This window comes from Calidris pugnax, unplaced genomic scaffold (assembly GCF_001431845.1).
Source record: "Calidris pugnax isolate Ruff unplaced genomic scaffold, ASM143184v1 scaffold41, whole genome shotgun sequence".
NCBI lineage: Eukaryota > Metazoa > Chordata > Aves > Charadriiformes > Scolopacidae > Calidris > Calidris pugnax.
Window position 1 is genome coordinate 12040477 of NW_015094509.1, and position 17058 is coordinate 12057534.

Sequence of the window (17058 nt, forward strand, 5' to 3'; positions counted from 1 at the left end):
AAAAAAGGTGCATGACTGCACCAGGGGAAGCTCCAGCCTAAAAGCACGTGTCCATGAGTCTGCCCAACAGTTCAGACGGTGGAGTGAAGGGCAGGAATGGCACAGGCAGCTGTTGTCCAGGAACCTTATTTCCAAATAAGGTTGTTATTACAGAGCCCTGAACCCAGGATGTCACACAGGCTGCCTGCTCCTTTTTAGCAGAACTAGTTAGGCAGGTGCAGCTCCTCATTATAGCTGTGAAACTGCAACCAGTGCTTTTTTAAACGTTGATTTTATGTTTCATTAAAAATGCCTATTCTCTCTGCAGTTGGAGGTAGCAGCTGTAGCTGGCTGCATAATTGGTTGGGAGTGACATCTCCAACATAGAAGGGGTTATGAAACATAAACAAAGTAAAGTAACTTACAACAGCAAAGGCATTTCCAGCTTTCATTAAAAGAAGGATGTGACAGAACTGTGCCTTGGGCAGTCACTTCATGATATCTGCTGGGCACCAGATCAAGACTCCATAGAGAGGTATCAAGATCTCATTTTCCTGGGATCAAGTGAGGAGCCTTTATGCAGCCATCAGTGATGATTATTCAGCTGAACACTCTCTGTTAAACTGCTTTCCTGGAGACTGTTAGGAATCTTGCCCAGCTCAGCTTACAGGAATAGTTCTTTATAGCAAGGACTGAGTTAGTGTTTTCATAGTGACTCAAATACTACCTTTATATCATAAAAAGAGTAGCTTCAGCTACCAGCATCAGATACAAGTTTTACCCAAGCTCAGCATTATTTGCATCAGGTTTTTCTCTGGAGCCCATCAGAAGTGAGTTTCTGCAATCCTGATTCACTCTGAGAACCATTTACTCATAGCTGTTGTGTGACTGGCTCCAGACATACTGCTCATCTGGTGGAGGTCTGCTCACTGTGAGTAATGAGCCACTGTCATTATTTCATTTCCTCAGATATTTAGAAAAGAAAATGTAATTGTCTTATTTTAATCTAAATTTCTGCTGTAGCAGTAAAACAGGAACAGTAATTAAAGCCATGACTCAAAAACAAGAGCACAAATATTTACAAACGCTGATCTTTGTTTCTTTCCTGGCTCTCTGGAAGTCAGCTGCAAGGGAGGACTATTAGTTGCTAAGGCAGAGATTGCATTGGATATCAGGTGATTTCAATGTGTGTTCACAGCTCTGAACTCACTTTGTTCTTGCAGCATCCAGATATGTCATAACAGGAAGCATCCTTCAGCATCCTAAAGGCAAACCCAAAGAAATGTGCATCCATCTTGCATGTTACAATAGTTGAAGCACAGCGTTATCATAACTGTGTTAATCACAGCTTTGATATCAGATGAAGTGCACTAAGGAACTGCCAGAACAGTAGGATCTTGAGCAGTGATGTTTTTAATACTTTTATGTGCAAGCAAATTTTGCGAGTCATGCTGCAGGGATTAAGAAGAAAAATGGGAAAAGAGGTCAGAAATGCATGAATTCTAAAACCATCTTCACTTTTTTAGTGCAGAGGGATTTATACTGCACAGGCAGACAGAGTGGAAGAAAAAAACAAGAGCCATAATCCTACTGTTGTTCAAATTAACAAACTGTCACCTTCTCCCTGACAAAACTCAAATGTGAAAAAAAGACCACAGAGGAGGTGGCAGCAGGGACAGGGGGCTCAGGAGGAGTGTAGAGACATTGTCTGATTGCACAGGGATGGGGTCAGGAAAGCCAAAGCCCACCTGGAGCTGAATCAGGTGAGGCAGACAAAGGGCAGCACAAGGAGCTTGTTCTGCAGCATTATCTGGGGAAAAAAAAAAAAAAAAAAAAAAAAAAGGGAATGTGGGTTTACTGCTAATGCAGTAGGGGTCCTGGTGACAAAAGACATGGAAAAGGCCAAAGTACTCAATGTCACCTTCAGCTCTGCCTTTACTAGGTCACACTTCAGGAATCCCAAGCCTCTGAGACCACAGGGCAAGTCTGGAGCAAGGAATATTTGAGAAGGATCAGGTCAGGGAACATTTAAACAAAGTCAGTCTGTGGGACCTAATGAGAATCACTCATGGGTGCTGAGGGTGCTGGCTGATGCAAAACCACTCTTGATTATCTTTGAAAGGTCATCTTGCCTGGGAAAGGTTCATGAAGAGTGGAAGGAAGCAAATGTTATTCCCTTCTTGGCAAGGAGGAGGATCCAGGGAACTACAGTCTGATAAGGCTCACCTGGGAAGGTAACAGAGCAGCTAATCTTGGAAATCACTTGCAGGGAGTATTCAGTGTGGATTTACAAAGGGGAAGACATGCTTACCCAACCTGACAACTTATGATGATATGACTGGCTTGGTGAAAGAGTGAAGTTTACCTCGATTTCAGAAAGGCTTTCAACAGTGCCTCCCACAACATCATAGAATCACAGAATAGTTTGGATTGGAAGGGACTTTTAAAAGTCATCTAGTCCAAGCCCCCCCAGCAAGGAATAGAAACATCTTCAACTAGACCAGGTTGCTCAGAGCCCTGTCCAACCTGATCTTGAATGTTTCCAGGGATGGAGCATCTACCACTACTCTGGGTTACCTGTTCCTGTGCGTCACTACCCCCATTGTAAAAAATGTCTTCCTCATATCTAGTCTAAATTTACCCTCTTTTAGTTTAATACCATTATCCCTTGTCTTATTGCAACAGGTCTGACTATAAAGCTAGTTCCCATCTTTCCAGTAGGCCCCTTTGAAAGGCCGCAGTACCGTCTCCCTGGAGCCTTCTCTTCTCTAGGCTGAACAACCCCAACTTTCTTAATCTGTCCTCATAGGAGAGGTGTTCCATCCCTCTGATCATTTTCTTCATTAATGACTTGGAAACAGTGCAACGTCACCAAGTTTGCAGATGATAGAAAGCTAGAAAGAGCGACTGATACACCAGATGGTTGTGCTGCCATTCGGAATGGCCTCAGAGGCCAGAGAAATGGACCAACAGGGATCTCAGCAGTCACAGAATCACAGAATGGCTGAGTTTGGAAGAGGCCCCAGGAGGGCACGTGGTTCAAACCCCCCTCCACTCAAGCAGGGTCACCTAGACCATGTCCAGATGGTGCAGACATGGATCACCATTCTGTGATTCTGTAAACATCTGCTGCATGCTGCTGTCAAGGTTGAGATGCTGGGATCAATGGAGACTTGGTCTGACTTAATATGCACTTGCCTGGATCACTTTACAGAATTTTCCCCTGTATAATACCATGAAGGATATGTTCTGCTAAAAGATCATTTCATTCATTTGTCCTATAATGAACAGAGACTTTCTCCAGTTATAGATGGTCCACTGTATCTAATTATACCCTTACATTATGCATAATTTAGATACCATGAACATTGTGCTATGTTCATCTTGCTGCCTGCCAGGCTTCTGAACTTGTTCAGTAGCTGCTTTTGAAACAGCAGGGGTATGGCTGCTCTCTGGAGGGGAAACCTGGTCTTACGGTGAGCCAGGGAGACCTGCTACTTCAGTGCTCTCAGTACCTGCTGGAAAACCAGCTGTCTGGAAAATTACATGCAGGGACATTTCAAACAAGGGCAAATAGGTAATGTTCATGCCAGCACTTCAGTAGTTGCTGGTTGGACTGGACTCTACAACGAGACCAAGGACAGAACTGAGCCTGATGTACAGCTCTGGATCTTTGAAATCAGAGTCTAGATGAGAGTCAATCTCCAATTTAGAATTCCTTAGGTGTAGTAGGAAGCATCTCTGCAATGAACCTAACCACCTATGACATTTCTGAGAAAAGAAATGGATACATTTTATTCCAAAAATGGATCTGGAAGTTTAAGGATAAATAGTAAAGCCATAACTACAAGTTAGTTCTGAAAATGGTTGTAAGAGACAACATATGGAGGATGTTATTGGAAAGGTATCATAGGAGCTCAGTAGATTGTGGATAAGATTCTTACTCATTCTGTTGCTGTTGGGCTTGTAAAGCAGTGTATCAGCCTTTGATTTCCTTTAAAGTAAATCTGTAGTCTTCTTTTGTCAGATGGCCCTGACGACAACTGAATGAAAGGGCTGATTCGTTCAATGGATCAATCCAAAAACTGGTGGGATTGGTGTGATCCATTTCAAGTGGAGAGGATGGGTGTTCAGAAGTATCTTCTTCCTCTCCCATACACACAAATATTCACAGAAACTGTAGTGTCTGCAGAAACCAATAGTTCACTAAAGTAAAATTTTAAGTGACAAAGTTAAAGCAAAATAAAATTCTTAGGAATTTTCAAGGAAGTTGAAGAAATATGATATTATTTGGCTACTGAATGAATCAGAAGTATTAAAAGTCTCTTCTGTGTGTTGTGTTCCCATATCACTGTGATAATGAAACCTCTCCTAGATTTTCAACTCTTTTCATGTTTGAACACAAATTAGCTCTTCTCACCATTTTTTTCTCAGTACCATGAGCAAGAAGCAAATTCATTTTCCACATCCAATAAACGAACTTCTCATTTCTCTGCAAGAAAACTACTGTCCTGCAAAAATAAGAGATCATATGTCAGCTTATTCAAGTTATAAAAGCTGTAGGGTATTTAAGATGCCAACATGAATCCTTAAGTTGCTCTGCAGTTCCTTAATGCAGCTAAAAATCATGGAAGACAGACTGATTTCACCATTTCTTTAGGATCTCAAAGCTACAACAGTAACAATATTTTGTTGTGCGTTTGTTTTTTTTGTATTACTGAGGTACAATGTTTTGCTTTTGGTAGATATGTAATATTAATTAAACTTATCTAGAGCAAATGTAGAATATGAACATGGCACATATACACGGTGCTGTGCCAGTAGAGATCAGAAGCAAGTTTAAATGAAGGTGATATCTCAGTCCTGACTGGTAAGGCATCTGGTGAAGAAGAAAATGGTTTTGGTTGGAGGGGACTTGTGAAAGCCATCTAGTTCCAATCCTCACTCAAAGCAGGTCCAGCTATATCACGTTGTTCTGTGGTATTAGTATTTCTTTGCTGGAAGCAGCACTCCACATGTGGTCTCACCAGTGCTGAGTCAAGGGGAAGAATCACTTCCCCTGACTTGTGGGCAAGATTCTTGCTCTAATAAGCTCAGGATGCTGTTGGCATTCTTTGCCCCTAGGGCGCATTGCTGGCTTATGTTCAACTTGTTTTCCACAAAGAGATCCAGATCTTTTTCTGCGAAGCCGCTTCCCAGCCAGTCAGCTCCAGCCTGTACTGGTGCCTGGGGTTATTCCTCCCCAGGGACAGGACTTTGCATTTTCCTCTGGTGAACTTCATGAGATTCTTGTCAATACGCTACTCCAGCCTGTCAAAATTCCTCTGAATAGCAGCTTTTGTGTATCAATCCCAGTTTGGTATCAGCCATGAACTTGCCGATTGCACTCCATCACAGCTCTGAGTTGTTAATATAAGAAAGTTTGTGCATATTGTGTGGCTGATGTGGCTCATCAGAGTGCCCTTGGTGATCTCTTAGTTTCGCTGATTGTTTCTATGGTATTTATGAAGACCAAGAGCCAAAAATAGAGATAGGTGAACAGAACAGTACTCAGGTGGTGTTTAGCCACCTACTTTCAAAGAACTGGTTTTAGACTGCACTGGAAAATGTTCAGCCCCACTCCTGTCCTCTTCACCAACACTGCATGAAAGACAGGATAAACCTATACTAGGGTTTATGCTTTTCCTTCAGCGATGTTTTGCATCTGATTCCCACCCCAAGGCTCAGGTGCAGGCAATGAGTGTGGGTTTTAGATGGGGTTGGATGCAGACACACACGCATACTTGATTATCAGTGTAGATGCAATTCCTGATGTAGGAGACCCACACTGCCATCCCAGGTGGAGCAAACGGTCATTCTCTAGTGAGAGAGGCTCTGTGCTGGGAACAGAGCATCCCTAGGCTGTGATTCTGTTAAGCAGCCAAGACTAGAAAAACAATTTGAATTAAGCAAGTCTTTGGTTAATAAAGATAATAATTTCAATTTATTTAATTTACAAAGATTTTTTATGTTAAAGGACTCCAAAATCTGTTTTAGCACACCATATCCTAAGAATCCCAAAATAGCTTCCCCAATGCAGCAGCATGTCTGTTTTTTGTCTTTCCTACCAATAAGTCACTACTCATTTGATCCCCACAGAGTCAAATTCAGTTGGAATTTCTTGTCAAAAAAAGCACCAGATATTTTCAGTGCGCTGGGGGTTTGAGCAAACTTCTGGTTTCTTATCCTTCTTGGGTTATTTGTGAAAAAAATGCAAAGAAACAAAAAAAACCCGACAAAAATTAAAGCCTGACAATCGTTAATTGTCTGGTAAGTTATGGCCACAGCTCATCCTGTAGTTGTTTCTAGACAGACTTAGACTGGGACCCTTTCTCTGGTGTAAATTTGTACAGTGGCAATCCCTGTTCAGGATGCAGCCTCAAAGGTCTTCTTTAATAAAGATGATAAGTATTAGTAATGAGATGATCCACACAGGCTGCAAAGAATTCCTGCTGGCCTAGGGGTATTGCAAAGATCAGTTCATATCTGTAGATGTTTTTGAAAATGCAAGTGTCACATCAATATCTTTGCTACTGTATCTCACTGAAAAATACCGAAGTAGAATTTTATAACATCATACAGAAGGCATATATTAAATTTAGAGACCACTCTGTTCTACAGACTACATAATTTGAGGGTTTTTGTTGGATATTTAAGGTGGATAGCATTCTAAGGACCATATTCTGACAGATTGTCTGCAGAAATATTTACATAGATCTCGTAGATCTTATTTGGGCACTGAGTAGCTGCTAGTTTCAATGGGGAACACCAAAATAGCTCAGATGTTCCAGACCTAAGGCATTATTCAACATAAATTTAAGTCTTCGAAATCTGGGTGCAGAACTCATTTGCTGATATCTATTACTCTGCCAGAAAAAAGGTGGAAAGTGGCACTTGCAAATTATATACTATTCTGGTCTTGTGCATAAGTTACTTCCTCATGAATCTTTGTCAAAACCAGAATAATTTCAAAATTGTAGTGTGCCTGACTCATTGAGGGATGGTATGGGAAACAAATTACTCATGTGAAATGTTTTACTATTGCCCATCTCAGTTCCTCACCAAAATCAGGAGACACACAGCACTGTGAAGATCCTTCATACACTTTGCAGGAGGGCCTGTAAGTAACTCTTTAGGGTTAATATCAAGGAACTGTGGGTAGCAATCATAGACTGAGTTAGCTGCTCTAAGGTAATAGGACTTTCTTTAAATTAATTGTTGTTGCCTTACTGATTGGAGGATCTGTTCCTAAAGTTCATGAAACAATTTAGTCCTAAGAAGTCCCAAAACTATGTAGAATAATATGTGCAGGAGAAGGGAACGTGTAATGTCTCTTGTTCCCTCCCATCCCTCGTACTGGAATTCTCTGTTTTGTAGAGTTATTTCTGTCAATATGCAAACTAGCACTTGGGTTTCCCAAACTCTGTCTCCATTTCTGCCTGAGCTTTAAGGGAGGTACATGTTTGTGTGTCTGCTACATCAAAGCTTCCAAATATAACATGGCCCATAGTGGTATAAGCGAGAAATTTTGATTTCTTGTTCCATATTCATTTCATAGCGGTTCATTTTCTACGGCACGTTTTCTGTGTCCTGCTCTGAGCACCTAGCTCAATCAAGTATAACTTGTGTTTGAAATGGAGAAACACAGGGAGAGGTTCATCTAACCTGACTTTGAATAGCTTGCTCTGAGTAATCCAGACTCTTTTCATAGCCGAGACAGAGAAGAAGCTCTCATAGGACGCAATCCATCTCACGCAAGGATGGACTTCTAAACCAGGTCTGAAGTATAGCACTGCATAACTGTCCTTTTCTCCTCATTGACATAAAGACACATAGCTCAGATGTGGACATTATGCTATTAATATATGATATTAGATGACATTTAACGAATTTGTGGCATCCTATGGGCTTGATAATACCCTGCATTGTTCAGAATTTTCCTGAGCCATGTATTTTAAATACATGAAGAAAAAGAGATCTTGATCAGTTGTTATTTTTGTTTGGTTGGTTTTGCATGTGTATAATCTGTTGTTTTCTTTGCATTGCTGTGTTGGTTAGCATTTCAAGTTCCTATGTGCACACACTTGATTAGATATTTCAGTCCTTGCCTGTGTTTGTTGTGTTTAGTGCCATTTACTCTTCTTCCCACTGCAGTTAAAAGCAAATAATGTAAACGCAAGAAATGAGTGGGGTCCCAACAAAGTCCTGGAGATAGTTAAAGTAGCGTTGTTGGATTTTTGACTTGTCTTATATTTCTTTGCTGAATGCCCTGCATTGACCAAAGGAAATAATGTGGGACTCTCTCCTGTATTTTTGCCTCTTACCAAACCATAGTTCAGCATTGTATTTTTTGACAGTATCCAAAAAAGGGAAGTAATTCTCTTACATTTCAATGTAACTGATCTAGGCTAGGAGACAAGGCTGCTGAAACCGCCAAAAAAGGAAATATTTGTTTTTATATTCTTATTGTGTGCTTTCTCTTCCTTAATTACTGTATAAAATCCAAATAGGATTTATGAGGCAAAGATCTCTGTGTAGCCGAAGCTTTAGCATCAATGGGATATAAGTTTCCCATTTAACCTTATGTCTCTCTTAATAAGACTTTTTTTTTTATGTATGAGGATCCTGTGCACTGCACGGGGCAAAGGGCCTTCCAAACTGCCACTGTCCTTCTGAGATCGGCTCACACAACGGTGCTGCACAGAGAAAAGTTGTGTCAGACTTCGTGTGAGGGCACAAAAAGTGAGCGATACTAATCAATCCCAACTCAATGGCATTTGTAGTCCCCGGGCTTTGTCTGAGTTAGGTCTATGTCAAAATGGAACATAGATTTAGCAATCTGACTCTGTAATGCCTTGCCTAATCAGCTGTGACTGTACTGAAAATGCTAATTATTTAGTAAATCCCATTCTTTTTCTCACTCTACATTTTTAGGAGACATCTGCTTCTTCCATTGTATTAAAACAATTATATTAAAATTGGCAAAGTGATTGCATGGGTGGCTAATCCATATACTAGAAATGTAGGCCTGGTGATCACCTCTAAGTAAGAAGTAGCCTGGGTAGAGAAGGTTTCAGAAATACTCCCAGCAAATATAAGGAGTTTCAATCTATCACAGTTGAACTAAATGACCATTGTAGGTCCCTTCCAACTGAACTATTCTATTCTATTCTATTCTAGCTGTAGCGAGCCATCATCAGATACAGGGTGAGCAAGGGATTAGAGCAGGACCAAATCGGTAGTGAAGATGAGCACAGCTTCTTGGACAATGAATATGGAGGAGTCTTCATATCAAGCAGGGAATGAATCATTCACATTGTGAACATGTCCTGTATAAAAATGCCATCGCTCTAGCACAGGGCTCATGGCTGAGCTGGAAAGACATTTCCTAGGTCCTCTTGGTGGTATGTACTTATCCTCTACTTACTTTAAAACTGGCCAGTATCTTGAAATATCACAAGCAGGATCTTAAAAACTCTTTAAAATTTTTCTGTTTTAAAAATGAAACCATAAAAATACTTCTTAATCATATTGCAATTAATTTCAGTACATCACAAACCTTAAGATGTATAGGCTAAACTCCTTGCTGGAGAGTCTCCTTTGGAGAATTTGTTCTCATAATTACTCCTGCCAGGGTGCCATATGGTATATGAATATCACACGTCCAGATCTGAGTAAGTATTTACTAGAGAGGGAAACTAGGGCATACAGAGGTTCCCCTTGGACACTACGGAAGAATCAGGTTCAAAGGCAGAGCTAGAGCACAAGTGTTTCCAGCTCCTCTCTGTGATGTACATCACGAGAAACTACCGTGGAAAGAAACTGGTGCTTAAGAGCAAGACACCGCTTTCCAAGAATAAATATTTCCTTATGCTACATAAATAATGGTAGCAGCCCTCATATTAGTTCATGTTACAGGACAGAAGAAAAAATGCTTTGCCTCAGACTGCAATAGAAATGAAGGTTTTGTTCTTGTCAGTCTCCTGTTAGAATTTGTATCTGCACCTAGCAGCTTCAGGAGAGTTTTTGTGATTTGTGTTTTCGAGAGCAATCATTCCAGAAAGCTCACAAGGTTTACTATTTCTTTAAGCACTCAGTTGGCTTCTTTAGTCGGCCAAAGATTTATTTCTGCCTCTGAGCCAGAGTGCCATTTTCCCTTCCCAAACATCCACAGCTGTTTAAGTGTTTTTCAGGTTTAGAGTTTTCATCCTTTGAGTGATTCTCCTGCACTGAATATCTACTTCTGTTGCCGATGTCTTAAGGGGGAAAAAGGAGGTGTCAGACGAGCCACAGAGATGCATTCTGTGAGCCTGACTCTGACCACTGTGGTGGCTGAGATCTGAGACAGGCTCTGCAGGGGTTGGGGATGCTCCCTTCCCAACCTTCCCACTGCAGAGACACCTGAGCATCTGTGCCACAGGCTCCAAAAATCAGTGGCTCCTTATGATGCCTTTTCTGCCTTAAAACTCTGGGTTCATGCAGGTTAGGGACAAACCTGCCATGTATGTGCTGAATAGTGCAGTGATCTCATGGAACAGCATTGAACCCATCCAGTAAAGGAGACTTCTTCATTATTTTAAAATTCTGTCCTTATTTTGCAAATCTACAGCCTTTGGGTCCAGAAGTACAGCTTTTGTCAATTCTAAGGCTTCATTCTTGACTGTTTCTACAATTCTTTGATACAGTCATGCCAAACTCCCAGTCATATATTGCAGCCATTTACTGAATGCTTGTAAGAGTTAACAGGAATACACTATACCCATACATACAGACACACAAGACTGTGCAGAAACTATGCTTGAGAACAGCTATGGAATCGGTGCTGCAAAAGAAAATCCAAAATGTGTTATCTCACACGAAGTTTTTGCAGACTATTACATAAATCCTAGGTTTTTAACATTTGTTTTTTTCATGGCTTCTTAAATCAAGAACAGAACTCCAGATCTATTCACTGTAGAGGGCAATTTTTCTTAAATCTACCAAGAAGATGTGGCAGCAAATACTGTTTAAGGACCTGACCTAGGAAGTTCAGGATTCTCTGGCAGGATTTGCTGGCTGTTAGGTCTAGTCCTGCTCAACTCAAGGATGATGAACATTTGATTTTTAATGATGTTTCCTAAAACTGCCTTTTTAATTTCTAGTTCAGTAGGAAGAAGGCAAAGCAGACAGTCCCCATAAGCAAAGAAGAGCTCTATTCATGGCAAAGCCGGAGTCCAGTAGCCTGTCTGCTACCTCTCCTCCCTGTTCTGCTTGCACCACTTTCCCAAACACAAGGCAACTTCTACCTACAGCTCCCTGAATACTTCAGGGACGTTAATTAACTGATTTCACTCCTGTGCAGGAGGTGCTAATTGCTGTTATACTCCCTTTATGGCTGAGTTGACTGGGGCCCTGGAGGGAAGCAATTTCCTCAGCCTTCCCAAGCAGAGTGAGAGCGCCAGGGACTGAGCCCACCCTGAGAGGTACTGCCCACCGCTAATCCCTGCTGAAGCTATTAAGCACTGAAAACACTCAAAATCTTTCAGGATAGCCCTCAGCACTAGAAAGGATCAGGCTCAAGTGAGGACAAGGAAAAGCAGCACACCGAGCACAGCAGACCAAGAGGGTGCCAGCTGGGGTCAGATGCCTCTTCCAATTACCCTCAACTCCTGCCGCATGCAAAGCCGATAATGACATAACTAATAACTAATTACAATGAGAAGAAGGAGAAAATGGTGCAGCAAATGCTAGCAGAATTCATAAAGTCAAATGCCAGTAAAATACACTATGTATACAAAATAATAGTTTAGTTCCTGGCTACCCACTGTGTTCAAGCTAAACAAAAGACAAAGTAATATCTTCAGGTTGTATTTGCAAAGACAACTGTTCCCTATTATAGGATAAAATTGCAACACTTTATTTTATTTAATTAGTACCTCGTTTGTTCTAGTATGTTAAAAGGCTAATATGCATATAAATTGATGTTACATCTTTGGACAAATTGCACTATATATATTATAATGTAAAAGAAGAAGGAAAGATGTGAGCACTGGGCTGTCTCCCATCAAACTGAACTGAATCTCACAGTACTACTCTGTAACTTACACCACAGGCATTCTGGTAGGCAGGAGAGATGGCAAGAATTACAAGCAATTAGGGTTAAAAGTGTATATGGGCCAATTTGTAGCTGTGCTGTCCCAGGAGAGACCCAAAGAAGGCATGATGCCTCTGAGACACACTTTCCTCCCTCTGTAGTGACCTACCTCCAGCTGAAAAAGGAAACCTTCGTCACCCATCCCTGGACACCTGCTCCATCAGTTTCTCCCTCCCTGGCAACTGCTTTGGGTGGTCCCCGCGGGTTGAGCCACTCTTCCTTGCGTCAGGCTACTGTTGGAAGTTTCCATGTCCCCCTCTTTCTCTTCCTGATGCCCCTGTAAGGCAAAGCAAGCATCTATGGGGAAGCACTGGTTGCTATGGAAAGCTTGTGTCCCTCTCATTCTCTGCTCATATATACACACACAGATATGTATATATGACTACCGTGTCAATGAGACATCAAAGTGTACAGAAAGTAAAAGGACAGAAAAAAAAATAGAATACCTTTTAGAGTCATCTCTCCCATGTTTATTTATGTTACATTGATGATGGAGATTTGGGTCTCACACAGGGCAGTGGAGTCAGACCTGCATTTTTTGCAATGTGAAGTACTATTGATGAGCCAGTTAAAAGCATGTCATTGTCAATCGTGTGACCCTGTAACTAACATTATTTTTGTTTTCCTTTCCTTTTAGTTTGAGCCATCGCAGTGTCAGCAACAATCAGAAGAAAATGCGAACGTTTGTCTCAATAGCCCAAAATGCCTGGGGAATTTTTATATCTGAAAGGAAGCCTGGCTGGAAGTATCTGATGCAGCTTTTTGCAGTTTGCTTTGCAGTTGGCTTCTTCTCAAGCTTTCTCTTATTCCTTGGCATGTACTTCTCCCTGGCACACCACCCTTTAAGTCTCTTATTGATTTCTGGATTCATCTGGATCTCGCTGTCTATCGCTCTCTCCTGTTTCAAGCACCTGCGCTGTTTTAGTGTCCTGTTCCTTCTTTCTTGTGGACTGAAAAATGGCAGGAGTGCTCTTATTACTGCTGGCACGGGCATCGTGGTGGCCGGCAACATCCAAAATATTTTTCATAACCTAAAGACTCTGGCAGACAGTATAACCTGTCATTTGGAGTTTGAGCAATTTGCCTTGATAAAATATTACGTTGAGGCAGTAAAATGGATTTACGACAAAGCCAAGCTTTCCACTGTACTATTCCTAACGCATGAATTCACACCATCTTATTCAATTTCAGATGATGAATTAAAACAACAGCTAAATGACACAAAACAAGAAATCCAGACAATTGCTAACCAGATATCTTTTATGCTGACTGTACTGCCCTGTATAGGCCAGAGAGTATTGCCTATAGTGGGGATTTTTCTAGCTTCTTTTGGAACTGGCATCTTTATCAAAAAATTTGTAGGCTCTCACAGTGCCAAATTTAAGAATACTTATATCACTAAACAGTTCATCGCATTTGATGAGCAGCAAAGGCAACAGCAAAGACCCTGTCTCCTTCCACTTAACAGAAAAGAAAGAAAAGATTATGTGACAATCCCATCTCTCTGCCTCACAAGGAAGGACAAAAAAAATATGCAGTACTTTTTTCTCCCTGTAATTATTCATCTTTGCATCTGGCTTTTGTTTGCTGCAGTAGATTATTTGTTTTATTTGTTAATTATTTCTGTGAATAAACATCTCCAAGAAGTACCGGATCTAGAGATTCAACTCAGCCTCTTTCAGCGAGTAAGTACTTCTCAGTACTTTGTATCTCTTAGTTTAGTGTTGAAAAATTTCCCTTCATTTCAGCAGCTGCAGGAGCGGAGGTGCAGCCAATGAGCCATCAGTTCTTTCATGGCATTAAGATTCGTTTTCTTTCAAAAAGGGCCATTGCCTTTACAGATACGTATGTTGGATGGAACCAGACAGTCCTCTGCACAAAGTGTCATCATATTTCTAGAGAATCGTAAATATAGGATGAATGACTTCATTATTTATGTGGAGAAGACCAGAAGCTTAAAATTGGAAACTCACAGTGCTGACAGTTGCGAAGCACCACTGTTATAGTCAAAATGCCACTGTGACAATGACGTAAGAGATGCTTACCTTTGTTCGGCTGAGTACATGAGGAGCTCATCATTTTCCAAGGAGTATCTAACAGAAGTGCCTGGCCTCTGCAAGGTGGTTAGAAGAGCCACAAGGAAGAGCTACATATCCCTTTGACATGGTCAGAAAAGTGGGCTGGGTGATTCAGTGTCCCTACAGTGTTCCTACACGTAGAACAGAAAGTTGCCTGCCAGTGTGAAATACTGGTCCCAGCAGCACGTCTAATTTGGTCCCTCTGATTTGGCATTTCAATCCACAAGAAGTGCAACTCATCAGCTCTTCTAAGCAAAGGCACCTGTTAGAGGAGGAGGGGTGGCTTTGTTTGCATGGTAGCCTCGTCATCAGAGCACCTGCCTGGGTGGGTGTGGAAGCACAGCTGACCAAGTCCTGGGCCAAAAACCCACACTGGGACAGACACTGCTCTATGTCTGTGGTTTTACCACAAAGGAAGGACGCTCCAAGCAGGGGTCTGAGCTGACTCGTCAGTGGGAATATATTAAACTGTTACAGCCAGATTAACTAAATATTTGTTTGCTAGAGGCACTGAGAAGGTAAGTTCTTAACAGCCTGAATTGTGGAGCAGTGCCAAGAGAAATGGTGAAATGGTGAAAATGCAGTTTGAATAATTTATAAATAGGTAATAAATATATTGTTATAGTGTATATAGACACTGGATGAACTGGATGTTTTATGGTCCTTTGTGAAACTGAATATCCAATGGGAGAAATACTAAAAAAAGAAGAAATCAGTACTATAACCAACTCTTTCCCCCCTCCCTCCCTCCCCTTTTTCTTGTGCAGAGGAATGAAGACAGCTTTATAATTCCTATGAGAGAGCATATTGCAAAGACTGATCCTTTCAAGATCTCTTTGTTTAAGCATGACTGCATCCCTCAACCACAGCTCGCTCCCTCCACGACATGGATCCAGCTTGGAGTCATCATCTTCTTCTTAAGCATTTTTGGGTTATTCTCTGGCCTCCTAACCCAACTTAAAATACTCGTGTCAACTTCATTTTATCCTGACACTGAGATGAAACGGATACATTATTTGCATGCAAAATTACTCAAGAAAAGAGCAAAGCTACAAGAGAAAACTGGGAAGAACATGTTTGCTAGAACGGTAAGCCATCAGCTCGAGGAGAAAAAAAATTTCCCCCTCTCAGGGTAGTAGCCAGATGCAGGAAATACTTCAACACTTGTTAATTTCAATTATGTTCTAACAGACTTTCCAGAGTGCTTCCCTGCACAGAAGCCAGAGACAAGTTACCTAGTAGATTAGATCATATAATTGTTTTGTTCCGTCTCCTTCAACACACGTACATCAGACATGGCAGTGGTACACACAAATGATAACGTGCTAGCTAGAAAATCCCCCTCAGAGCTCTCCAGAGAAGAAACTTGGTTTTCATGAATGTACAAAAACTACATCCAGCGCAAAGGCTATCCCTGCAACCTAGACAGCAAACGTTAGGCATTTGTGAGTGGCCTCTAAATGTTGATAAAGGTATTCAGTTGTTACTTAGCAAAATGGAAGGTGATATATTTCCGTTTTAAAACACAGTGGGAGTACAACTGCAAATACCATTAGGAAACAAAATTTTGCTTGCAAAAACATTTGCCCTGTATATATATGTATATATGCACTAATTTAAATACAAACACACATGCATATATTTATGGCAAATCCAAGTAGATAGCTTCAGACACACAGTTTGTTTTAGTTTGTGGGTTCTTAATGGTCTTCAATACCAACCGTACAGGATGCTAGTGTCTGGGCAATCTCTATCTCAGTAACACTATGATCATAGGATCACGTTTCTGTCTTTTCAGGTCAACTTTTGGTTTCCAATACTCCAGGCAAGAGAGACAGTGAGGAAGAAAGAACGGAGTGTGGCAAATGACAACATGGTGTGAAAGAGACCAGGTGAATCTTTGGATAAGGCTGAGATGCTCTAGCTCCACAGGGACATGTGTTTTGCACTCATCTTTCCTATGGAATTTCAGTTCTAAAATGTAAAAATAGGATCACAGGCTAATCAGCAGTATTTTGGAGACCTGTGGAAAATTTTTCATTTTTCAACTTGGGTTCTGTATTGTCTGGTACTCTACAAAGCTATGGAGGGCCTGTTCTTCTGTGCAAAAGCAATCAAACAGGTTGGAGCTTTTAGGACTGCAGCACGAACCTCTTTGGGTTGAGGAAACAGAGGATATAATGGCAGCAGCAGGTTTGTCTTCTTCAACTTTGCCAAACACTGAAGATATAAGACACAGCAGAGACTGTCCATTGGTTTCTGGGCTGTCCAAGAGTCTAACCAGAGAGTTTAGAAGTTTCTAGACATTTCTATTATTTCTCAACCCTCAACTGCCCTAAACCCTTCAGCCTGGTTCTTTCCCATCCCTAGCTTCATACGCCTGCTCCTGCCTCTGCAGCTGTCTCTTCTGCACGGCCAGTGCTCTATATGCCCTGTCAGTCTTGTAGCCCAGCTGAACTCTCTCTCCTACCTCTTCCTCCCACTTACTTTTGCTAATTTGTGTCTCAGAAGTTTCTAATCCTAGTCTTCCACCTGGAAATCCTCACTTGGTCTTAGTCTCCCACTTACACATGTCCAGAGACTGTATCACTAGTGCAGATCATCCCATATCATTGATGATCATGAGAGAGGTAACGTAGCACGCGCAGAAGTGAGAATGCTCACAAGAAGTAGAATACAGAGGAGTCAGGTGCTGTGGGTACAAACAAGCTGATTTTGAGGTGTAGGGGCATAAGAGCAGAGGTAAACAGTATTTTGAATTTTGCAGTCTGAGAGATCTTTCATAAGAACAGCAAACTTTAATCTGTTCCTTTATAACATGTGCATCAT

At 41.3% G+C, this 17058-nt stretch overlaps 1 protein-coding gene across 1 annotated transcript; it reads left to right on the plus strand.

Moving 5' to 3' along the window:
- Nucleotides 1-7095: 7095 nt before the first annotated feature.
- DCSTAMP (dendrocyte expressed seven transmembrane protein) lies at nucleotides 7096-17058 on the plus strand. Its single transcript, XM_014965283.1, has 4 exons — nucleotides 7096-7138; nucleotides 12789-13840; nucleotides 15007-15317; nucleotides 16028-17058. The coding sequence occupies exons 2-4, from the start codon at nucleotides 12826-12828 to the stop codon at nucleotides 16109-16111; spliced, it is 1410 nt and encodes a 469-aa protein (XP_014820769.1). The 5' UTR covers nucleotides 7096-7138; nucleotides 12789-12825; the 3' UTR covers nucleotides 16112-17058.

Coding starts and splice junctions, on each gene's coding strand:
- DCSTAMP (XM_014965283.1), top strand. CDS start 12,826: ATGCGAACGTTTGTCTCAATAGCCCAAAATGCCTGGGGAATTTTTATA. Junction 13,841..15,006: donor CAGCCTCTTTCAGCGAGTAA/GTACTTCTCAGT, acceptor AGAGGAATGAAG/ACAGCTTTATAATTCCTATG. Junction 15,318..16,027: donor AGAACATGTTTGCTAGAACG/GTAAGCCATCAG, acceptor CTGTCTTTTCAG/GTCAACTTTTGGTTTCCAAT.